This window comes from Tauraco erythrolophus, chromosome 12, assembly GCF_009769465.1.
Source record: "Tauraco erythrolophus isolate bTauEry1 chromosome 12, bTauEry1.pri, whole genome shotgun sequence".
Taxonomy (NCBI): Eukaryota; Metazoa; Chordata; class Aves; order Musophagiformes; family Musophagidae; genus Tauraco; species Tauraco erythrolophus.
The window spans coordinates 24,431,517-24,455,506 of NC_141476.1; the positions used below are offsets into that span (position 1 = coordinate 24,431,517).

The 23,990-nt window shown below is 56.1% G+C and overlaps 3 protein-coding genes across 3 annotated transcripts; all 3 read right to left on the bottom strand.

Moving 5' to 3' along the window:
• Positions 1-4,783: 4,783 nt before the first annotated feature.
• LOC147528025 (antigen-presenting glycoprotein CD1d-like) lies at positions 4,784-8,993 on the bottom strand. Its single transcript, XM_086619293.1, has 5 exons — positions 8,825-8,993; positions 7,436-7,693; positions 5,425-5,706; positions 5,032-5,320; positions 4,784-4,880 (listed from the first exon to the last, which is right to left on the bottom strand). The coding sequence occupies exons 1-5, from the start codon at positions 8,991-8,993 to the stop codon at positions 4,784-4,786; spliced, it is 1,095 nt and encodes a 364-aa protein (XP_086475419.1).
• Positions 8,994-10,889: 1,896 nt separating this feature from the next.
• LOC147528026 (antigen-presenting glycoprotein CD1d-like) lies at positions 10,890-14,282 on the bottom strand. The gene is made up of 6 exons (XM_086619295.1): positions 14,210-14,282; positions 12,695-12,955; positions 11,830-12,111; positions 11,441-11,725; positions 11,263-11,359; positions 10,890-10,923 (listed from the first exon to the last, which is right to left on the bottom strand). The coding sequence occupies exons 1-6, from the start codon at positions 14,280-14,282 to the stop codon at positions 10,890-10,892; spliced, it is 1,032 nt and encodes a 343-aa protein (XP_086475421.1).
• A 4,870-nt stretch (positions 14,283-19,152) lies between these two features.
• LOC147528027 (antigen-presenting glycoprotein CD1d-like) lies at positions 19,153-21,054 on the bottom strand. The gene is made up of 6 exons (XM_086618818.1): positions 20,979-21,054; positions 20,408-20,665; positions 19,975-20,256; positions 19,588-19,872; positions 19,385-19,481; positions 19,153-19,213 (listed from the first exon to the last, which is right to left on the bottom strand). Exons 1-6 carry the CDS (start codon positions 21,052-21,054, stop codon positions 19,153-19,155), a joined length of 1,059 nt encoding a protein of 352 aa, XP_086474944.1.
• Positions 21,055-23,990: the final 2,936 nt, after the last annotated feature.

Genomic DNA, 23,990 nt, shown 5'->3' on the forward strand with positions numbered 1-23,990 from the left:
AGCAGTGTGGGCAGCAGATCGAGGGAGGGGCTTCTGCACCTCTGCTCTCATGAGACCCCACCTGGAATACTGCATTCAGCTCTGGGGTCCCCAGCATCAGAAGGACATGGAGCTATTGGAGCAGGTCCAGAGGAGGGCCACAAAGATGATCTGAGGGCTGGAGCACCTGTCCCATGAAGACAGGCTCAGAGAGTCAGGGTTGTTCAGCCTGGAGAAGAGAAGGCTCCAGGGTGATCTTGTAGCAGCTTTCCAGTACCTAAAGGGAGCCTACAAGAAAGCTGGAGAGGGACTTTTTACAAGGGTATGTGGTGATAGAACACGGGGCAACGGATTTAAACTGAAAGAGGGGAGATTTTGATTAGATATAAGGAGGAAATTCTTTACATTGAGGGTGGCGAGGCACTGGAAGAGATTGCACAGAGAAGTTGTGGCTGCCCCATCCCTGGAAGTGTTCAAGGCCAGGTTGGATGAGGCTTTGAGCAATTTAATCTAGGGCAAAGTGTCTCTGTCCATGGCAGGGGGGTTGGAACTAGATGATCTTTAAGGTCCCTTCCAATCCAAACCATTCTATGATTCTATGATTCTTCCCTGTAATAGCAGTAATTTTCAATTTCTTGGCTACGTATTATTAAATTGCTTTCATTACACATATGGAACCTACAATGTATAAACATAATACATATGCTGACCTGACCCACTTACCTGGACCTCCCTGGGGTCCAGGTTAAAGATGTGGTGATAACACTTCCTGCTCTGGTACAGTCCTCAATTATCCATTGTTGTTCTTTCATGTAGACAGCAATGAAGCTGCATAAGAAGTCCAAGGGCAATTAAAAGAGACTTCAGAGCTTTGGAATGATTGGCTAAGGGATCAGGAGCACAGGTAGTGTTTTCCTTTCTCCTTCCATTTGCAGGGAATGGTGAGGAAAGAAGCAAGAAGACCCAGCTGATTAATGCCTGGCTCCTTGACTGGTTGTCGTGGTTTTAGGCTGATCCAGCAACTAAAACTCACACAGTCTCTCCTTCTCCAGTAAAGTGGAGAGGAGAAAAATAGAATAAAGGGACTGAGGGTTGAGACAAGAACAGAGGGAGCACCCACTGACCATGGTCCCGGGCAGAACAGACTTGGCTTTCTTAAAAGCAAAACAATTTATTGACAGTTGCTTAAAAGGACAAAGGGAAACAAAACCAGTTACTTGAGAGGATAAAAAGAAACAAAACCAGATCTTAAAACTGACACCTTCCTCCCCCCACCCCCTTTCCTTTTCCTCCCGGCTCTACCTCCTCCCCCCGGCAGCACAGGGGGCAGGGACTGGGGGAGTGCAGGTCAGTTCATTCCATGCTGTTACTGCTGCTTCTTTCTTAAAGGAGAAGGAGTCCTTACACCCTTTTCCCCTGCTCCAGTGGATCCCCTGCCCACTAGGAAAAATCCATGAACTTCTCCAGCGTGAGTCCAGCCCACAGGAAACAATCCTTCCCCATCGGATTTGCCCCAGTGTGGGCTTTACCACAGTCTCGGGTACTTAGGGAGCTGTAGCCACTCGCTCCGGCGTGGGTCGTCACGCAGACTCCAGATGCCTCTCTGCCTTGTCGTGCACCCCAACATGACCATCCTCAGGCTCAGGCATCTTCTCCCCACGGGCTGCGAGTGGGTCTCTGCTCCACCGAGGCCGTCCTGGTTGCAGGGGGGCCGCCTGCTATCTCACCACCAGCTGCAGGGGAAACTCGGCTCCGGCACACCTCCTCCCGCTCCATCCTCACTGACCTGCTGTCGATGCAGCTGTTTCTCTCAGATCTCAGTCCTCTCCAGGTGAACTCAGCCCAGTGGGCACCCCAGGAGTGGGGTGCCCCCGAGTTCCCCAGCTGGCTCCGCCGCCGCCATTCTCCGTGGGCAGCGCCGGCCCGACGCAGGCAGCTGCCTGGCCGGGAGCCAGGGAGCGGGGGCAGTGCCCTCCTCCCTTCTCTGCTCGATCCTGGGCGAAGCACCTTTTCCGGTTCCTTTGTCCTGACTTAAATAGGGCAATTCGCAGAGGCACTGATTGGCTCAACCCCGAGGGGGATGGCAGTCCGATCTGGTGGCCAGAACCAAGTCTAACCCAGTTCCAAAACCAGGGAGGTCACAGGGAGCAAAGCCCCTCTCCTGCTACCAGAACCCCCACCCATCAAGCCATGACACTGGTGTCACCAACAGACTTTTGGGTTTTTTTTATCATGGGTCAGTTTATGCAACACCAGGCCTGCAGGCGACAGACAAGGTACACCTTTCTTAGTGGGGGAAACGGATCTTTGCATGAGATTTAGCAGGGCTCATTGAAAGAGCTTTAAACTACATTTGAAGGAGGGAAGGGATAAAACCAGGCTCACTAGAGATAAGCCTGGAGGTGATACACCAATGTTTGAGGGACAGTGTGAGGCTAGTGAGGTCCTTCAGCCTACTCCACAATGAGTGTACTGGAGCTCATTTGAAATGCGTGCAGTATGAGGAATAAACAAGAGGAGTGAACAGTGTTGACCCAGTTACAGATCTATGACATCATTGGCAAAGAATTAAGGGATATCTCTAGATCAGCTAGATCAGCCCTTGTCCTATGGGTGATTTTAACTTCCTAGACATCAACTGGGAATATCACACAGTGGACGCAAACAGGTCCAGGAAATTCCTGAAGCATGCTGAAGATAACTTCTTGGTGCAGATACTAAGGGAGCTGGCTAGGAAAGGTGGTCTCCTAGATTTATTTTTTGTAAACAGAGAGGGATCCTTGGGCAAAGTGGTGATTGGTGGCTGTCTTGGTCACAGTGATCACAAAGCAGTCGAGTTTCAAATCATAAAAAAACTTCAGCCTTGTGGCTCCTCTTTCTGGTTTGTACATGTGGGGGTGCTGCTGTAGCTCCATCACAGCTCGACTCCATACGTCAGCCCTTTGACTGAGGCAGGGGCTGCAGGAAAAGGCTCAAAGAAGCACTTCAGTCTTGGGAGAGAATTTATTTTTAAAGTCTTGCCTTTTTCCGGGATACTTTTTTCATCATGTGACAGCAAGAGAGGTGAATTCCTAGGACAGCCTTTTTGGAAACACTGGAGGACCTTGTGCTGGGCAAGAACAAGAAGCTTAAGTTTAAATTATCACATATTGATTAGGAAGGCACACACAATCTGTCCAAAGGTTTGCTTGAAGACGCAAATTCTATTGGTGAATGGGCCGTAGCGCGGCCAATGACACCGTGGGGAGGGCGGGGGCAGGGGCACCACTGCCGTGCCGGGTGGTGGGAAGGGCCCGGGATCTACATGGCGCCTGGTGATGTCATGTGCAGCACGGGTCGCCATTGGTGAGGTGCTCCGGCGTGGTAAGGCCGGGGCAGGTGTCAGACCACTGCCGGGGACCCTGGGCCTGGCACGGTCTGGGGGGCAGCGTGATGGGGTGTGCGGGGGGCAGGAAGGGGTCCGCGGGGACTGAGCGGGGACAGTGGGCCTGTGGAAGCCCACTCCCATCCCTAGAAGTGTTCAAGGCCAGGTTGGATGAGGCTTTGAGCAACCTGGTGTAGTGGAGGGTGTCCCTGCCCATGGCAGGGGGGTTGGAACTGGATGATCTTTGAGATCGCTTCCAACCCAAACCGTTCTGTGATTCCATGATTCTATGATAAGGGGAACAGGGAACGGGGAGTTGAGGATGAGGAGGTGGGCCGGTGGCAGGGCTGGGGATGTGTAGGGAGAGGGAGAGGCGATAGGGATGGGGTAGGGAAGCAGTGGGAAGGGGGATGAGGAGGGGTGCAAGGGCGAGTGCCTGGGTGGGTGGATAAGGGAGCGCCCCCTACCCACGGTCACTCAGGAGAATGGGCAGGCAGGGCTGGGGCACCCTGGCCGGTGGCCGTGAGTGCTGGGGGAATTCGGGTGGGAGCACGGCCATCCCCCTGGCTGCAGGTGGGCCCCCATGGCCACGGTGGCACCGTGACACCTGGAGCAGTGTGGGAAACCTGTCCACTCTTTCCAAACCCTGGCTGTGGGCTGCGTCCTCTGTCCCTGTTGGGAATGTCCTTCGTGGCTGCTTGTGCACGGCACAGACGTCTCTGTCCCCTCTGTGCCGCTGCCCCCAGCACTGAACCAGGCGGGTTTGCCCCAGTGTGGCTGTGTTTCCCACGGGCCAGGTGAACTCTGTTCCCACAGCTGGCCACGTGTCGGGGCTCCCTGTGCCCCTGAGCTGTGTGCTGGCCCCGCGCCTGTTTGTCACCATCCCCTGGTCTCAGAGACCGGGATCTGGTGCAGAGGTGCCGATGTGGCCCCAGAAGGGTGGGTGGGGGGAAGATGGTCCTCCCTTGCCCTGTCGCATCACTGTCTCAGCCTGTGTTGACACTGGCTTGAGTCCTGCTCTTTTACTGGTGTCCCCCAGGACTAGGGGCTAGGGCCAGGGACACTCCGTTGGTGTTGGGGAGCTGTCCCGGCGTTTCACCCTGGTATGAGGCATGCCCCTGTGCCACACCAGGGGTCTTCCCATCTGTCCTGGGGTGGGCAGGAGCCGCATGATGCCATGTTCTTGTGGGTACTGGGCATGGCACACCAGGAGTTCCCACATGTGTAGGGGATGTTAATTTGTAGTTTATTATGAGGGAGATGTTGGGGGCCAAAGTGGCTCCGGGGCATCCGCGGCATGGTGTGTCCGGTGCTCTCAGCTCCTACAGGAGAGGAAGAGATTAATGAAGCTGGACAAGGGGAGGCAGCCCTGGCCAGGCAGCTGCCACCCGCCATGGCCTGAAGCCAATGAGGCTGGTGCAGCTAGGTGAGAAGGAGACCTCACCTGCGCCTGTAACACCAGATGGCCCCAGTGAGGGCTGCAGCCATGGTCATCAGCACTGCAATGGTGATACCAACGCCAAGAGCTACCTTGGAGCTGTCTGGAGGAGAGAGAAGAGAGAGGGTTGTGGGTGCACAGGAGGCCTTGGCCAGAGCTGCCAACGAAGCTCGACCCACTATCTTCCAGGGGCTTGCATGGAGCCAGGGTCCTCTGCCCACACCTTGTGCCCCATCCCCACAGGTGGCACCTACCCCACGGGACGAGGAGGCTGCGAGTGCCCAGGCTGCGGTGGCGCACGCGGCAGGCGTAGCTGTGCCCGTCGCGGGGGGCCACGGCCAGGACGCTGCGTAGCTGATAGGTGAGGTCGGCGCTGGGCAGGATGGCGCTGGTGTTGGGCGCTGGGCCCGGTGGCACCTCCTGGCCATCCCGCAGCCAGACCACGCTGATGGGCCGCGGGTAGAAGCCTGTGACACGGCAAACCAGCAGGAGCTGGGCTGGGCTGGGTGTGCGGGCGAAGACCGTGGCCAAGGGCAGCTCTGGGGGGCAACAGCCAAGGGTTGAGGGGAGCCCTGGTGAGGCACTGCTTGGCCCCAGTGTGGGGGGCTGTGGGGTGGCCATGCCAGGGTTGGGGTGGTCTCACCTTGTCTCTCCAGAGCTGACTTCCCATACCTGATGAATTTCTTCATGTGGTCAACACAGGTGACATTGAGAAGGTGCTGCAGGTTCGCAGAAAAGTCAGTGAAGGTGGTGAACTGCCTCTCAACTTGTGCCGCCAGCTCACTCTCCTGCCGCCTCTCCCAGCGGCTGTTGTCCACGTCGAAGCGAAGGAAGTCCTTGCCATTGTAGGCGAGGTGGTAGAATTTGGTATAGGAGCCATTGGGGTACAAGTCGCAGCCAGCCGCGCCCTGGAACACGAAGGGATCTGGAGGGAATGATGGCCATCATGAGTGCAGCTGGAGCTGGAGCCTGAAATTGCACTCACTGCTTTGGGCACAGCCCTTTCCCCTTCCTCCTGCACGCCAAGTCATTCTTCCCCAGGGAGAAGACAGGGAGAAGGGCCAAAGCTCGATTAGAGTTGAAGCTGGCCAGTGTTGCGTCAGACAACAAGAAAGGCTTTTTAACGTATATTGATAGCAAGAGAAGGTCTAAAGAAAACATTGGACTGATACTTGTTGAAGATGGTCGCGTGAACAATAGGGATGAAGAAGAAGCAGAGGCATTCAGTGCTTTTTCTGCCTCTGTCCTTAACAATACTTGTAGACCTTGGGCTGCCCAGTTCTCCGAGTCAGAGGTCCATGACTTCAAGAACACTGGCTTTCCATTCGTGGACAATGAAATTGTAAGGGACCAGCTGTATCAACTGAATGTTCACAAGTTCATGGGGCCTGATGGGATTCATCCCAGCGTACTGAAGGAGCTAGTGGATGTTATGGCAGGACACCTCTCGACCATCTCCCAAAGGTCTTGGTAGTCTGGAGAGGTCCTCACTGAGTGCAAGCTAGCTAACGTTATTCCAATTTACAAGAAGAGTGTGAGGGAAGACCCAGGAAACTACAGACCTGTCAGTCTAGCCTCAGTACCTGGAAAATTATGGAGACCGTACTGGGTGCTACTGAAGAGAGCTTTCAAAGGACAACGCAATCATCAGGCACAGTCAACATGAGTTCACAAATGGAAAGTCTGTAAATAATTCGATATCCTTCTATGATAAAGTCACCCACCTAGTGGGTGAAGGGAAGGCAGTGGATGCAGTTTTCCTGGATTTTAGTAAGGCTTTTGGTACTGTCTCTCACAGCATCCTTCTGGACAAGTTGTCCAGCTGTGGAGTGAGTGGGTTCACCGTGTGCTGGGTGAAGAACTAGCCGAAGGGCAGGGCTCAAAGTGTTGTAGAGAATGGGGCTGCATCTGGCTGGTGACCAGTCACCAGCAGCGTTCCTCAGGGCTTAATCCTATGGCCAATGCTGTTCAATATTTTGGTCAATGATCTGGATGCAGGAGTGGAATGCACCATTAACGAGTTAGCTGATAATACAAACCTGAGATGTGCCATTGAGTCTTTTGAGGTACAAGAGGCCTTGCAGAGGGATCTTGACAGGTGGGAGCATCGGGAAATCATCAACGGCATGAAATTTAACAAAGGCCAGAGCCTGCACCTGGGACAGATAACACTGGACACAAATGTAAACAGGGAGAGAAATGGCTGGAGAGCAGCCCTGCAGAACGGCATCTGGAGGTGCTAGTCAGCAGCAGGTTCAATAGGAGTCATCAGTGTGCCCTGGCAGCCAAGAGGGCAACCCACCTCCTGGGGTGCATCAAGCACGGCATAAGCAGCTGGTCAAGAGAGGTGTTTATCCTGCTGTATTTAGCACTGGTGTGGCCTCACCTTGAGTACTGTGTGCAGTTCTGGGCCCCACCGTTTAAGAAGGACGTGAAGGTACTAGAATGTGTCCAGAGGAGGGCAACAAAGCTGGTAAAGGGTCTAGAAGGTATGTCCTATGAGGAGCAGGGGAGGACTCTGGGCTTGTCTAGTTGGCAGAAAAGGATGAGGCCTATTCCTTGCCCTGATTTGGCAAAGCTGTTGGTGGTGGCTCTGAGCTCCTTCTCACAGCTCCCTGCCTTGAGCTAGGAGGTGCTGAGCACTTGGTACTCACTGGATGTCTGGTACAGCCTGGCATCATCAGACAGGGACAGGACGAAGTTGTGCAAGTAGATCCTGAACAGGTTTTGCAAGTTCTCCCACTCTTCTGCAGGCAGGGCTGGGTAGACCCATGGCTGGAGGTAGACGATGTTCAATGTGTCTTTCTGCATGGCAACAATGATGATGTCCTCCAAGGTGGCCCAGGCCGAAATGTCCTCAAAGGTGGTGTTGTGGAAGACAGAGGTTCGGAAAAGGTGGAGTTTACAAGAGCCTGTGGGGAGAAGGGAGAGAGGAAGCTGTGTTGGTGTGCACGAGGATGGAGGAGGACAGGTGCATGAGGTCAGGGGACTGCCAGCTCCAGTGCTGGAGGGAGAGTGGCTTGCAGCATCCCTGGGGACAGGCAGCGCAAAGTGGGGCAGACGGGCAGGGTGGGGAAATCCCCTGGTTTCACTCAGTTTGCAGTTTCCTTCCACAGCCTCTCTAAGCCTCTCCCTGCTTCTCCTCTAATTTCCTTTTTCAGCCAACCACCTCCCCAGTGTGACCTTCTGGGTCACACTTTTGTCACTTAGCCGTGTGGAAGGGATGGCAGGGGGAGCTGGGTGCTGGTTTGGGGTGATGCTTCCCCCAGCAAGGAGCATCCGTGCCGGGACCCAGGTTCACTAGAGACCTGCACACAGTACAGGGGCTGGGGAGGCTGGGAGGGAGGGGCATTTCACCCCAGTTTAGGGACTCCGGGGCACTGCTCGAGACTGAAGCCTAACAGGAGGCAGGAGACTGAGTTTGGTGCTGCAGCACTGAAAGAGGGTCCAGTAGCAAGCAGGGCAGAGTGAAGCCTGTTTTGGAGCAGTGGGTGCCCCCTGGCCAGGGCGCAGTGAGCGCCTGCCCCCAGAACGGGAAACACAGGCTGGGGCTGCAGGTGAAGGCTTGTTGCAGCTGCAGGAGGAATCTTTGAGCGTTGTTTCACGGGGGAGCATGCAGAGGATCCAAGGACCCATCAATTGCAAGAGAAATGATTTGGCAGGCTGAGGGCAGTGCCCAGGACCTGCTCAAGGGGTTGGAGCCCAGTGTAGAGCTGTTGTGCCATGAGGGTCTGAGAACTGCTGGTGTCCGCAGGTTCCCTGCAGGAGGAAGGCATCTTTAGGAGCACCTGGATGAGGAACCTCTTGCCCCTTGGCTGCTAAGGCACCTGAATCCCAGCGCCAGTGGTGCTGTGCTGGGCAGGATGGTGTTAGGCAGGGAACCCCGAGCAGGTGTGCAGGGATGGGGCACCTTTAGGTGCTGTGGGATGAAGGGTGGCACCTTGGTGGTGATGGCCGTGTCTGTGCCCACCCCCTGCCACCTCTGTGGAGTCTCGCAGTGCAAGGAAGGGAGCAGATGGGGGTGAGCGAGGGCTCCCACTTACCCTCTGGCTCTGCCCACGTCCCAGGGAGGAGAAGGAGGAGAAGGAAGAGGAGGAGGCGGTGGTGGTGAGAGGGTTGCATGTTGCCAGCGGGAAGTGTGCAGGAGCAAGTGTCGCAGGAGGAGGAAGGGGCCACACTTCTCCCCAGGGCTGCTGGTGGTTCCAGTGTCATGGGGTGATCTCGGCAGCCAATGAGGCTGGTGCTGAGGTTTTGGGGAGGGCCTGGCCAATTGTGTTCCCCAGGGGGAGGTGGTGTGGCTTGTGGAGGGCTGGGCTGGGACGCTTTGGCCGGGGACTGTGAGTGCCAGGAGAATTTGGATGGGTGCAAAGTCACCCCTCCAGGCTGTGGAGGGCATCCCTCTGGACTGCAGAAGCACCCTGACACCCAAGGAGATGTAGGCTGAGCCCGGCCCGTGGTGACCTTCTCCTCCTCACGTGGTAACCCCAAGGGATTTACCCTGTAGACTCCTGGCAGAGAATATTGGGTTTACATGGTAAGGTTTCAGTAGCAGGAGGCCTGCAGGGGTGGCTTCTGTGAGAACATGCCAGAAGCTGCTCCCATGCCCAACAGAGCCAGTTCCAGCCAGGTCCAAGACAGACTCACTGCTGGCCAAAGCTGAACCAGTCGGTGATGTTGGCAATGCCTCTGTGATAACATATTTAAGAAGGGCTAAAAACTGCTGTGCAACAGCAGCAGGGCGAGAGGAGTGAGAATATGCAAGGGAAGCAACTATAGAGACACCGAAGTCGGTGAAGATGGAGAAGGAGATGCTCCAGGCACTGAAGCAGAGACGGTGCCTGTGCAGCCAGTGGTGAAGGATCATGGTGCAGCAGATACCTACTTGCAGCCCATGGAAGACCCCACGTAAGAGCAAGAGGGTGTGCCTGAAGGAGGCTGTGACCCTGTGGAGAGCCCACGCTGGAGAAGGCTCCTGGCAGGACCTGTGACCCCATGGAGAGGGGCCCGCACTGGAGCAGGTCTTCTGGCAGGACCTGTGACCCAGCAGGGCTCTTGTGCTGTGTTGAAAGTACACATGCTGGAGCAGCTTGTGAAGAACTGCAGTCCATGGGAAGGACTCATGCTGGAGAAGTTCATGAAGAACTGTCTCCTGTGGGTGGGACCCCATGCTGGAACAGAGTGAGGAGGAAGGGGAAGCAGAAACAATGCATAATAAACTGATGGCATTCCCCATTCCCCATCCTACTGTGAAACTTGGGAGGAGGAGGTAGAGAAGTCAAGAGTGAAGTGGAGCCCAGGAAGAGGGGTGAGAGGAAGATGTTTTTAGGTTTGTTCTTCTTTCTCATGATCCTACTCTGATTTTGATTGGCAATAAATCAAATTAAATTAATTTCCCCAAGCTGAGTCTGTTTTGCCTGTGACGGTAATTGCTGAGTGATCTCCCTGTCCTTATCTCGACCCATGAGCCTTTTGTCATCTTTTCTCCCTCTTGTCCAGTTGAGGAGGGGGAGTGGTAGAGCAACTTGGTGGGCACCTGGTGGCCAGCCAAAGTCAACCCACCACACCACCCTTCTCGGGGGCATGTCGCTTAAAGACAGAGTCCCCCCAGAGCCCCAGCATGGCTCTCTCATGGCTGTCAGGTATATTGGGAGGGTGACTATCCCACATCCCTCCAGTTTTGCAGGAGCAGGAGTCAGACATGGGGGCAGGAGTCAGGAGTAGAGGAGAACTCAACACCAAAGCATCCCAGAGAGATGGTGAGATCAGCACTGGGACTGGAGCACGTTCACACCTGCTCAAAACATTTCCCTGCATCAGGGCATTGGAGATGTCCCTTGGATCCTCCCTTCCCCTTCTCTTCCCAGAAAAACAGCTCAAATCCTTCCTTCTCTCCCTGGTTTATGACCTGCTCCGTCCCTCATCCCACTCAGCACGCCCGTGCTGGTCTGGCCCCAGGTTGTCGCTGCCCTTCTGCCAGGGACAGACACTGCCCATGGAGATTCTGAGATGTGGGAGTGGTTGGCAGAGGAATCACTTTTCCTGACATGCCAAGGGAGATCAGCCAGTGCCCAGGAAGAGGGAGAGTCTTCCTGGCCACAATGTTCAGTCTCAGCGGCACACTGATGGTTTTCCTGGGAGAACACTGTGAGGGGGAAGGAGGGCGAGAGCCACAAGAGCCACATGCAGCTGGGGAAGTTTGTAGCTGTTTAATGTGGTGTTTTTTCGGAGCAAACCTGCCGGTGCTGATGGGTCAGGGTTAGGAGATGAAACGAGCAGGGAGAGCTGGTGTAACTGGGAGGGCAGCCAGGCCTCAAACGAGGGATTGCCGAGTGTCCTGTGTGGCCTCATCACTTCTCCTGCAAGGGGGGAACACTGTGAGAGTGCCGAAGAGTTCATCCCTGCAGAGCGGCTGCTGCTGCGACCCCTGGCCCGACCCATCTGCCCATGCACCTGCGAGCAGTCGGTGGGAGGGAGAACTTACCTGTGCTGCCACCACCAGAATCCCCCGACAGAGACGGCAGCCACAAGGAGCAGCACTGCGATGGCAACGCTGATGGTTGGAGCTGCGCTGTGGTTTTCTGGGACAGGGATGGAAAAGGGTGTCAGGGACAGTGGCTGCCGCCTGCACACTGCACCCCGTCCCCACGGGGGGCACCTACCCCATGGGACGAGGAGGCTGCGGGTGCCCAGGCTGCGGTGACGCACACGGCAGGCGTAGCTGTGCCCGTCGCGGGGGGCCACGGCCAGGACGCTGCGTAGCTGATAGGTGAGGTCGGCGTTGGGCAGGATGGCGCTGGTGTTGAGTGCTGGGCCCGGTGGCACCTCCTGGCCATCCCGCAGCCAGGCCACGCTGATGGGCTGCGGGTAGAAGCTGGTGACGCGGCAAACCAGCAGGAGCTGTGCTGGGCTGGGTGTGCGGGCGAAGACCGTGGCCACAGGCAGCTCTGGGAGGCAAGAGCCAAGGGTTGAGGGGAGCCCTGGTGAGGCACTGCTTGGCCCCAGTGTGGGGGGCTGTGGGGTGGCCATGCCAGGGTTGGAGTGCTCTTACCTTGTCTCTCCAGATCAGCCTTCCCATACCTGCACAGAGCGAGGATGTAGCTCCGGCAGGTGATGGAGAGGATGTGCTCCAGGAACCCTGAGACAGCCTTCTTGCTGTTGAGGGACTTAGTGACCAGCTCTGCTAGTGGCGATGACTGCTGGAGCTCCCAATGCTGCCTCTCCACCTCGAAAGCTACAAGATCTCTGCCACCCTCCCCGACATCCATGAAGCCCCAGCTTGTCCTGTTGGGGTGCAGCACACAGCCCGCACGGATCTGAAGCACCAAGGGGTCTGCCAAGGGCAGAGCCGGTGGAGAGGTCCTGTGAGTGTGTGGGACCTGGGTGGCACGAGGTGGGATGTGGCTGGGAGGCACATGCAGGGGTGTGATGGGCAGCGGGCTGCGACGGGCAGCGGGATGCAGTGCACGGCAGGGCATGGGGCCATTCTGCAGGAAGTCCTGGGACACCCTGCAAGCCCACTGTCCCCGTGGAAGTTCAAAGTGGATATGGGGCCAGTCAGCACACGACAATTGCTCAAACAGGATGTTGCCTCCTAGAATCTTTGCCCCCAAGTTTCTCTTTCCCTAATCTGTGCTGTGCGGGTCCTGCAGCCCCAGTTAATTTGGTGGCAGCTTCCCAGTGTGCAGAGGGGTCCCTTCATGCCAGATGGCAGGAGCCCTGAGGGATGTTTTCAGTGCGATATCATCCCTGCCCCTGCTAGCCATGTGCCCCATCAGCCGCAGCATTACTCATTCTGCTTTTAGTAGCCGTTGCACCCTATGAGACCCCACGAATGCTCCCGTGGTGGGGAGGGGGGCACAGCTGGAACCAGGGAAAGGGGCTGGGGATCTGGCTGGTGGTGTCCCCATACTCACAGTCCTGTTGCACCCTCTGGATCATTTCGTGCACATATCGGACCAAATTGCGCAGAAAAAGTTTGGATTGGGTCTTGATCATCTCTGCCTCACCCTCGGCTGTGGCTTGACGGGCCCAGGGCCAGTGGAAGTGGATGCTCCAGTTTGCAGGATCCAATGCGAAGACGGGCACATCCCCCAGGAGACCCACTGCAGATATCTCAGCAGAGCTGATGTTGGCAAAGAAGCTGGTATGGAGGAGCTGGAAAACCTGTGTCTCTGCTAGGAAAGAGGATGGGGATGGGAAAGGCTATAGGAAAGAGGAAACTGTAGGAAAGAGGAGATGAGTAAGGAGGCTGGAGGGGAAACAGGAGATTCAGACTAGATATAAGGAAGAAATTTTTTACAATGAGAGTGGTGAAACACTGGACCAGGTTGCCCAGAGGGGTGGTAGATGTCCCATCCTGGAAACATTCAAAGTCAGGGGTTCTGAGCAACCTAGTCTAGTTGAAGATGTCCCTGCTCATTGCTGGGGATTGGACTAGGTGACCTTTAAAGATCCCTTCGAACCTGAACTGTTCTATGCCTCTGTGCTCTTCACCCCACCCCACAGGGACCTGCAGCAGCCCGCACCTGGCCCTGCCTGGGCAAACCCCCAGCCCTGTCTTCACTGGACTCCCACCTCCTCACCCACTCAGGCTTGCTTTCCTGTCTGAACTTCCTCTGCCCCTGCTGCTCTTTTTCCTTCTCTATTTTACCTTTCAACAAGATATTTCTCTCCCATACAGGATTTCAGGCCCCTCATTCCCTTCACGACTCCCTCTATTCCAGTGTCTGCTGTCTGACTGTGCGGAGCAGATGGTGGGGTCACCTCAGCACTTGTTTGAGGAGATTCTTCCCCCAGAAGAAGCACTGGTGCCAGGACCTGCATCAGACCTGCACGTGGGGCAGAGGATGTGAAAGACGGAGGAGGGGAAAGGGTGTTTTGTCCAGATTTGGGGGCTCCTGGGCATTGGGAGCTCAAAGAGACTGAACCCTGACAGGGGCAGGAGGGTAGCCCAGCCCAGAGATCAGTCCCACGTTTCAATGTCCGCTGCTGCCCCCTCCGGAAACGCCTCCAAGGTCTGATGGGGCTGCGGTGAAACGCTCTGTGCGATGGCAGTGCCTGAAACACCCTCTTGCAGGTGCAGCTCAGCAATAAACAAGGGGCTGCTGGAAGGGCCCGTAGCACCACGTGGAGCTGAGACCCCGCTGACACCCACAAGCTCCCTGCAGGAGGAAGGCACTTTTGGGGGAATCCAAGCACCCCAGGCCTGGCTGGGAACCCCTGGCCCCACTTCTTGGGTGCCTGAGCTGCCACGCTGGAGCCGGTGGGCATGAAGCCCCGAGCTGTAGGCAGGGACACAGAGAGCGGGGAGGGGCAGGGCACCTTTGGGTGCTGCGTGGTGGGGGGTGGCCGTGCCTTATCTGAGGAACCTGCGGGGTCCTCTGGCAAGGGGGCGAGAGCGGTTGGGGTGAGCCAGGGCTCCCACTTACCCTCCGGGTCTGCCCACATCCCAGGTAGGAGGAGTGAGAGAAAGAGGAAGAGGAGGAGGTGAGGGGGCTGCATGGTGCGTGCGGCGAGGCTGAAGCAGCAGCAGCAGTGACTGCGGAAGGAGGAAGCGCTTGTGAGGTCCCGCACTTCAGCCCAGCCCAGCAGGCACGGTGGGGGCTCTCGACCAATGGACATGTCGAGGAGGGCCCCAGAGGTCCGGAGCTGGGGGCTGGGAATGTGCGTGAGGGAGGAAAGCTGAAATAAGATTTGGGCATGAAGTGCTGTGACAGCCTGGGACTGGGGAGACCCCGCCAGGAGGAGAGGGCAGGCAAACAGCACTGGGAGAAAACGGGTGCTCGAGGACCCAAGCTGGGTCCCCCTGACTCCCCCTCCTCACCAATGGTACCTCGTCCCATCCTCATTCTTGTGGGACACATCAGCTCTGAAGGAGGTGACGTTGGCTTTTGAGTTTCAGCCGTGACTGGAGAAAGACAGCACTATCTTCTCAGCCCTGCACAGGGAGAGGGCCGCTTTGGGCCCCCTCTGGCACCTCCAGCTCAGGCTCCTCCTGCACCACCTGCCTAACCCTGGGGATGGAGCTCCCCAGGGATGAAGTGACAAGCAGCTCCTTCCTGGCCCATGGCAGCAGGAACAGTGCTGGGAGCTCCAGCTCTTCCGTAAACGCCTCCAGGGGAGGGCCTGAGCTGGGATGCAGCTTGACACTCCCCTTTCCTTCCCACCATCTCCGGTGGGGAGCCCTCTCCTCAAGTGCCCTCTGGCAACAGGAATGGTGGGGGCCATCCCCTTGCTCTGTGCCCATTGTCACCAGTGTCCAGCAATGGAGAGACAATGAGATGACCAGAGCTGGCCTCACCCCCACAACGTCTCCTACCCGCTGCTCCTTCTGGACTGTCCCCTGACACTTCCCCTCACCCTTCAGTTTCTCTTCCCCTTTCCTGGGGGTGCCCTCATTGGGGGCAAAGGCAGAACTGAAACCACAGCCAAGGGGAAGTGTGAGGTGAGACACCCTGATAATGTCCAAACACAACCAGGGCTGAGGCGTCTCCTCTGCAATGTGTCAGGGCACCTTGTGACCTCTCCAAGCACAAGTGGGGTCAGGTGTCCCTGCTCCGTGTCTTCATCTTGGGTATCCCCAGTAGTGGTGGTATCTCAGGGAAAGCCCATATGGGGCTGCTGCGGGCTGAGCTCCAGCACCCCATGGCACTGAGTCAGACATGGGGAGACAAGGACACTGAACCCCTTCCCTTCCATGGAGCTGTCCCACAGAGAAGTGGAGATGCTGCGGTGGCCAGAAATGGCATCAACGGTCCCGCTTCACCAGCAACTCATCTTGGCATCACCCAGGGGATGCCCAGATGTGCCACCACAATATCCACATCCCTCCCAGCAGGGCCACCAGTGCTGGGGTCAGAGGAGAGCGTCTAACTGGTGGGATGGCAATGTGCAGCCATGGGGCGGCCAGTGAGGAAAGGGGCAGGGGGATGTTTGTCCATGCAGTCCTATGAGGTGACCATTTGCCCTCACAGTCCCCCCTAAGGTGAACAATCACTTCTTGCTGAGCAGCTGGTAGGCCATTAGCAGCCCTCTGGCTTGTGCAGGTGCATGTGAGGTCACTGGTGGTGGAGCAGCTGACAGGCAGGAGCAGGCACCTGGCTTTGCGGGTGCTCATGATGTATCAACCCTCTTTCGCTTTTCTCCAAATGTCTCCCACTGTTGCAGTGGACTACAAGTCCTGCATTAGCCCTTCCTCATCTCTATTGAATGTACTTGTGCTCATGTCTTTGTTGGGTTTTTCTGCACTTTCTTGCTTGCTGTAGCAGTGGTCTCAGCTTCTTCCTCCTTGATATTGTCACTTCCTTTGGTCAACAAATGACCAAAGGGGGCAGAGCACTGTTCGTCCACACAGACCATTGTCCCCACAGTCCCCTCAGGTGACATTCGTACTTACAGTCCTCCTAGGTGACCACTGGTCCTCACTGTTCCCCCAGGTGACTGTAGGACTTTGTAGTTACACCTTATATGACCATTGGTCCCTGCATACCCTGCTGGTAACATTGGTCCTTGCAGTGCCCTCAGGTGACCATTGGTCCTAGCAGTCTCCCTGCAGGTGAGGGCTGTAACCCCCCCAAAGCCAGAATGATGCCTTGGTGAGCTGGAGTGGGGTGGGCAGGGCTGCAGTGCCCCTGTGTGCTGCACTGAGTGTGTGGGCACCAGCACTCACTGGGCTGGGCCAAAACACCTGAAGAGACTTCTCGAAACGCCTGGGTGTTTGATGCGTGTTACTGTAGGGTCTTTTGAGGGCTGTGAACAAACACCTGCAGACACCTCCCCAGTACTGGGTGTTCGTGTGTGTGGTGTTATTGTAGGGTCTCTTGGGAGGTCGTGCACATGACCACCTGTCTTACCAGCTTTGCTCACTGGCTGCATCTGCTCTCCAGGTTTGTTGGGTGACCTTCATCCTGCCATGTCCTGTGAGTGCTGCAGGGTGTTTCATTCTGCTTTTGGGAAATGAATTGCCCTGTGTGCCCCGTTGGTGCTGGGGCTGCGGGCTCGCAGCCCAAAGGTGAGCCCTGCCCACAGCTGAAAGTTTCAACTGTCTATCCTAGCTAAGGAAGGGCTGCGAGAGACGCAGCATCCCTCTTCCTGCAGTGAGATCCTTGAGCCTGGCGGTGCTGGCAGGTGACTCTGGCTGGCAGGAAGTTCAGTCCTGGCCACAGCACCGTGGTTCACAGGGTTTGACCAGGGGAGAATCAGCCTGGTGAAGTTGTGGCGGATGTGGCCACAGGCCAGCCGGGTTTTCTTCTGACTCAGCTGGTAGTTGGCTTGCACACAGCTGCCAGAGACTTTTCCCGTGAAACTTTGCCAGGAAGTTGTCTTGTGAAACCAACCCTTTTGAAGCCGCACATTCAAGTATGTGGTTAATTAGGAGCATGAACTAAAGTCCTTCTTATGCCTGTCTGAACTCCACTGTCTCCAATGGGAGACTGGCTTCCTTTTTCTCCTTAATTGGGAGGCTTGGGGACACTTTGCCCCCATATGTAAGAACGTGTTTGTATATGCACGATCACTGTTGTTTTGTTTCCCCCTTGGGTGTCTACTGCAATTAGCACCAATAATTCTGCAGTGTTCCAGCTTCCCTTTGTGGCAAGACAAAACCTCCCCAAGCCCATCCAAATCCAGAGGAAAGGCACGTGTTCTTAGTGAAAACATGAATATTTTAATTTCATTTTATACACGTCTGCAGGTCCCACAGATTACATCAGAGTCTTAGTGTCACTCAGCACTTTGTAAACGTGTTTGTGGCCAAGTGCTGTTAGTCTGTGTGGAACAGTTCAGTCTCAGTACAAATATTTCTGGAATATGGTAATAAAGGCAGCTTTTAGGAAAAAATACTAGAAAGCAACAGCAGAAGGGCACAGCTTACTGCCTACTGCTTAATGTAAATAATAAATGATAAATATTGTGCCAGAACTGGGAGAAATTGCCACTGGGCATTGGGGTGCCCTAAAGAGCCTCATTGGGTGCATGGGACAGTACCACGAGGTGTGATAGTTTGATGTGTGTGTGGGTGTTCTGGCGGCAGGGGAGGGGATTTGCTCCCTGTGCCACCAGATCTGAGTCCCATCCCCCCCGGGGGAGGTTGAGCCAAATCGACTCCTCTGCAAATGGCCCTATTTAAGTTGGGACAAAGGGCCGGGAACGGGGCTTTTTGCTCAGGGGCGAGGAGAGAGCAGGAGGGCGCTGCCCTCGCTCCCGGCTCCCGGCCGGGCGACTGCCCGGGCCCGGGCCGGCGCCATGTGCTCAAGATGGCGCCGGGGGAGCCGCGTGGGGGGCTCGGGAAACACCTCGCTCCCGGGGTGCCCGCCGGGCTGAGCTCCCCCAGAGAGGATTAAGAGCTAAGAGAAGACAACCACGACGACCGGGTCAGCCAAGATGGAGCAGGAGGAGGTGTACTGGAGCTGAGGTTTCCCTTGCAATCGGTGTGAAGATGGCGGGTGGCCCCCCTGCAGCCAGGGTGCACTCGGCGGAGCAGAGACCCACTCGCAGCCCGTGGAGAAACCCACGTCGGGGAAGAGATGCCTGAGCCCAGGAGAGGCCGTGGAGCAGGGGATGCACAACGAGGTGCTGTTAATAATGGGCAGGGGATGCACAACGAGGTCGTGGAGGCATCTGGAATCCGTGGGATGTCCCACGTCGACGCGAGTGGCAGCAGCTCCCTAAGAGGCCGAGACTGGTAAAGCCCGAACTGGTGCGATCCATGGGGAGGATTGCAATCCTGCGGGCAGGACTCATACTGGAAAAGTTTGGGGACTTTTTCTTCGTGAGTAGGGGATCCACCGAAGCAAGGGAAAATGGTGTAAAGACTCCTCCTCCTTTAAGAAAGGAGCGGCAGTAACAACATGGATGAACTGACCTGCACTCCCCATTCCCTGTCCCCCTGCGCCGCCGGGGGGGAGGTTGAGCCAGGAACGAAAGGAAACGGGGTGGGGAGGTGTTGTTTTAAGATCTGGCCTTGTTTTCTCTTTTCTCCTCTCAAGTAACCGGTTTTCATTCCCTTGTGTCTCCTGTTAAGTAACTGTTAATAAATTGTCTTGTTTTATGAAGAAAGCCTGAGTCATGTTTTGCCCGAGACCATGGTTGGTGGGTGCTCCCGCTTGGTTCTTGTCTCGACCCTCAGTCCAAAAACCACGAAACGAGGTAAGAGGTGATCATGTGTAACAAGTGATGAGGTCTCAAACTTGCATCCTGTCTGCTTAGCAAATCAAAGTAGGTCAAAAGCCTCCCAGGTTTCTTCCCTGCATCTCCCAGTTGAGTTGATCTCACACTCAGCAGTGCCTAGAATTTTATCAAGGCAGAAAAAGGTAGCGATTTTGTCCCTGTGAGGGTGCTGGAAGGAAATGGGGGCTGTTGGCTCCCTTCTGGGCTAAGCTTCTCTGCTAAGGATGGAGTTCCTGGACTCTGATTCCTCCACCTGCAGGTGCTTTCTGAAATGAGAAGGAGATGGCTCAAGGATAGTCCATGGAAGAGACCTCACAGGGGTGCAGCCATCAGCCAGTGCAGGTGCAGGAGATTTGCTGCTAAGTGAAAGCCCCTGGGGCATTTCATTTCCTCCCCTGCTCTCACACTACTGCTCCCCAGGGCAGAAAGGGCCTCACCTGCGTCTCCACACCCAAAGAACAGCGATGGCAGCCATAACTACGGCTGCCAGCAGCCCGGCCACGAGCCCTGAGATCAGCACCACCTCTGAGTTCCCTGAGAAATGCAAGCAGAGACTGCCATGAGCTTTCCCGGCTTTGCTCCATCGCGTGGGGCAGTGCAGCTCGGGAGCACCATCGCTCTCCCCACGGGTGGCACCTACCCCACGGGATGAGGAGGCTGCGGGTGCCCAGGCTGCGGTGGCGCACGCGGCAGGCGTAGCTGTGCCCGTCGCGGGGGGCCACGGCCAGGACGCTGCGTAGCTGATAGGTGAGGTCGGCGTTGGGCAGGATGGCGCTGGTGTTGAGCGCTGGGCCCGGTGGCACCTCCTGGCCATCCCGCAGCCAGGCCACGCTGATGGGCCGTGGGTAGAAGCTGGTGACGCGGCAAACCAGCAGGAGCTGGGCTGGGCTGGGTGTGCGGGCGAAGACCGTGGCCACAGGCGGCTCTGGGGGCAAGAGCCAAGGGTTGAGGGGAGCCCTGGTGAGGCACTGCTTGGCCCCAGTGTGGGGGGCTGTGGGGTGTGGGGGCTGTATTGGGTTGGTCTCACCTTGTCTCTCCAGAGCTGACTGACCATAGTGCAGGAGCATCTCCATGTCGTCAACACAGGTATCATTGAAGAGGAATTCCACCATCTCACTGAAGGCAGTATAGTTCCGAAGAACGGCCTGGACGTACCGTGACAGGCTGGTGTCTTGGGAGAGGAGCCAAGTGGCATTGTCTACATTGAGTCTGAGGAAGTCTTGGCCGTTGTAACCCACATAGGCAAAGGCCCGGGAGGTCCTGTTGGGGTAAAGCTCGCAGCCCGCCATGCATTGGGCCACGAAGGGGTCTGGAGGGAGAGAAAGGAGAGAGGTTGCATGAGGGGCTGGGACTGCCTTATGCGGACATGGTCAGCATCTCCAGTGCACCAGCACTGCTGGCTCTTCCCCACTTCCTAGATGCTCTTTGGCGAGAGGAAGCAGAGAAGATCGGTTACTCACAGGACACATTCTTCTGCATGGCACCTTCATTGATCAGGTGGTTGAACGTCTGTAAATAGATCTTGATCATATTCTCAATGGTGTCCCAGTCACTGCGAGGCAGGGCTGGGCGCACCCAGGGCTGGTAGAAGCGAATGGCCCAGGTGTGCTTATCAAGAGAACCGAGCTCGATGTCTTGCAGCAGGCCCAGCCCCTCCGTGTCCACAAAGGAAGTGTTTTGGAAGATGGAGGTCTGAAGCAGCCGGACAGTGAAGCTCCCTACACAAGACAGGGGTCGACAGGAGGCGATGGGAGTTGGACGAGAAGGCTGAGGAAAGTGCAGGGGGTGAGGGACAGGAGCTTGGGGTTGCATGGACCTGCAGGCACCCATAGCCCCCTGCATCCTTGGCAGCCTCAGATCTCACTCCCTGCACCCACCTGGAGTGGCTGCATCCCTGCCAGAGAGGAGGTGTGGAGCCAGGGGACAAGGAGGGGCGAGGAGGCAAGAGCCCAAGGCAAGTAGGGAGCAGGAAGCCCCTCGCCCATGAGGTTTCACAGGGGCAGATGTGGATGAGCCAGGGCTCCCACTTACCCTCCAGGTCTGCCCATGTCCCATAGAGAAGGAGGAGGTAGAGGGGAAGGAGGAGACAGCCGCAAGGGGTCTGCATGGTGCTAGCAGCAAGGCTCGGAGTGTGCAGTAGTGCCTGCAGCAGCGGGAGGAAGGAGTTGTGAGGGAAGTGGCTGTACACTTCTCCTAAGGGAAGCTCTTCCTGGGCAGCTCCTCTGGTGCCAGTGGCCTTGGCAGCCAATGGGGCTGGCACTGAGGTTTCGGGGAGGGTCTTGAGGTTCCTGCTTGGGGCGGGCTGGTCTGGGGCACCCTGAGTATTGTGTGAGTCACCCTGGGGCAGTGAGTGCTGGGGCAGTTTGGGTGGGAGCAAGGCCATCCCACTGGTGGCAGGAGGGGTCCCTCACGGCTATGGCAGCACCTTGACAATCAGAGCAGTGCGAGTGACCCAACCCCTCTTTTCTATCACCATTACAAGTGGAGGTGCCACCTGCCCATGGGCTGCATCCACTGCCCCTGACAGGAATATCCCTCACTGCCACTCGTGCCCAGCAGGTATTGCCCTGTGTAATACAGACATCTCCATCTGCTCTGCGCTGCCTACTTAACTGGACGGGTTGCCTGTGATGTGTCTGTCTTTCCTGCAGAGGCAAACCCTGCTCCCACAGGCTGTCAGCAAGCCTAGGCTCCCCATGGCCCCACACTGTGCACTGATGCCATGCCTCTTGTCACCTCTTGGCCGTCCCGCAGCCAGGCCACACTGATGAGAGCAGGTGGAAGCTGATAACGTGGCAAACCAGCAGGAGCAGAGCTGGGCTGGGCATGCGGGTGAAGACCGTGGCCCTGGATGGCTCTGGGGGGCAAAATTGAGGGGAGTCAGTGATATGCCCTGATCCCTCGTCACTGCTTCTCTGATTCTGGGGAATGGGCTTCCGAGGGAGGAGGTGATGAGTAGTTCCCACCCAGCCCACACCTCTGGGGTCAGAGATGCGTGCAGGCAGGGCTGGAGGAAGTGGCTTCTCCAGGAGCTCTTCTCCAAGTGTGGGAAGTACTAGTGTGACATCCCCCAAGAGGAGAGATGGACTGCGGGGCCTGATAGGGACTGTTTCCCATTGACAATCATAAGAAACTTGGAGCAGCAGCACTTGGCTGTGCAGGATCTCCAAGCTGGGTCAGGGAAGGCACCATGGTCCCCCCACTCCGAGGCCTGTTTCAGGGACTACAGTGATAAAAAGAGATCTAGGGAAAACGTAGGCCTTCTCCGGCGTAGATAGAAACAGGGGACCTGGCTACCCGGGATATGGAGAAGGCTGAGGTTCTCAATGACTTCTTTGCCTCAGTCTTCACTGACAAGAGCTCCAGTGGCACGGCCCAAGTCACGGAAGGCAAAGGCAGGGACTGGGACAATGAAGAACCTCCCACTGCAGGAGAAGATCAGGTTTGAGAGCATCTAAAGAACCTGAAGGTGGACAAGTCCATGGGACCTGATGAGGTGCATCTGCGGGTCCTGAGGGAACTGGTGGATGAATTTGCTAAGCCGCTATCCATCATATTTCAGAAGTTGTGGCAGTCTGGTGAAGTTCCCACAGACTGGAAAAGGGAAACATAGCCCCCATCTTTAAAATGGGAAAAAAAAAAAGAACCAAGGAACTACAGGCCAGTCAGTCTCGCCTCTGTGCCCAGCAAGATCACGGAGCAGATCCTCCTGAAGACTATGCTAAGGCACACGGAAAATAAGGGGGTGATTGGTGACAGCCACCATGGCTTCACTAAGGGCGAATTGTGCCTGACTAATTCCATGGCCTTCTATGATGAGGTTACAGCATTGATGGATAGGGGAAGAGCAACTGACATCATCTACCTGGACTTGTCCAAAGCATTTGACACTGTCCCACATAACATCCTTGTCTCTAAACTGGAGAGACATGGATTTGATGGATGGAGCACTCGGTGGATAAGGAATTGGCTGGATGGTCGCACCCAAAAGAGTTGTGGTCAATGGCTCAATGTCCAATTGGAGACCAGTGACGAGTGGTGTTCCTCAGGGGTCAGTACTGGGGCTGGTGCTGTTGAACATCTTTGTCAGCGACAGGGACAGTGAGATCGAGTGCACCCTCATCAAGTTTGCAGATGACACCAAGTTGTGTGGTGTTGTGGACACGCTGGAGGGAAGGAATGCCATCCAGAGAGACCCTGACAGGCTGGAGAGGTGGACATGTGAGAGCCTCATGAAGTTCAACAAGGCCAAGCGCAAGGTCCTGCACATGGGTCAGGGCAATCCCAAGCGCAAGTACAGGCTGGGTGGAGAATGGATTGAGAGCAGCCCTGAGGGGAAGGACTTGGGAGTGCTGGTGGATGAGAAACTCAACATGAGCCGCCAATGTGCACTGGCAGCCCAGAAAGCCAACCGTGTCCTGGGCTGCATCAAAGCAGCATGGGCAGCAGGTTGAGGGAGGTGATTCTGCCCCTCTGCTCTGCTCTTACGAGACCCTCTCTGTAATACTGCATTCAGCTCTGGAGTCCCCAACTCAAGAAGGACATGGAGCTGTTGGAGCAGGTCCAGAGGAGGGCATGAAGACGATACGAGTGCTGGAGCACCTCTTCTATGAAGACAGGCTGAGAGAGTTGGGGCTGTTCAGCCTGGAGAAGAGAAGACTCCAGGGTGACCTTATAGCAGCCTTCCAGTACTTAAAGAGGGCCTACGAGAAAGCTGGAGAGGGGCTTTTTTACAAGGGTATGTGGTGATAGGACAAGGGGCAATGGACTTAAACTGAAAGGGGAGATTTAGTTTAGATCTAAGGAAGAAATTCTTCAATCTGCAGGTGATGAGGCACTGGAACAGGTTTCCCAGAGAAGCTGTGACTGCCCTGTCCCTGGAAGTATTCATGGCCAGGTTGGATGAGGCTTTTAGCAACCTGGTGTAGTGGAGGGTGTCCCTGCACATGGCAGGGGAGTTAAAACTAAATGATCATTGAAGTCCCTTCCAACCCAAACCATTTGATGATTCTAAGATTCTACTGGATGAACAGCCTCCTCATT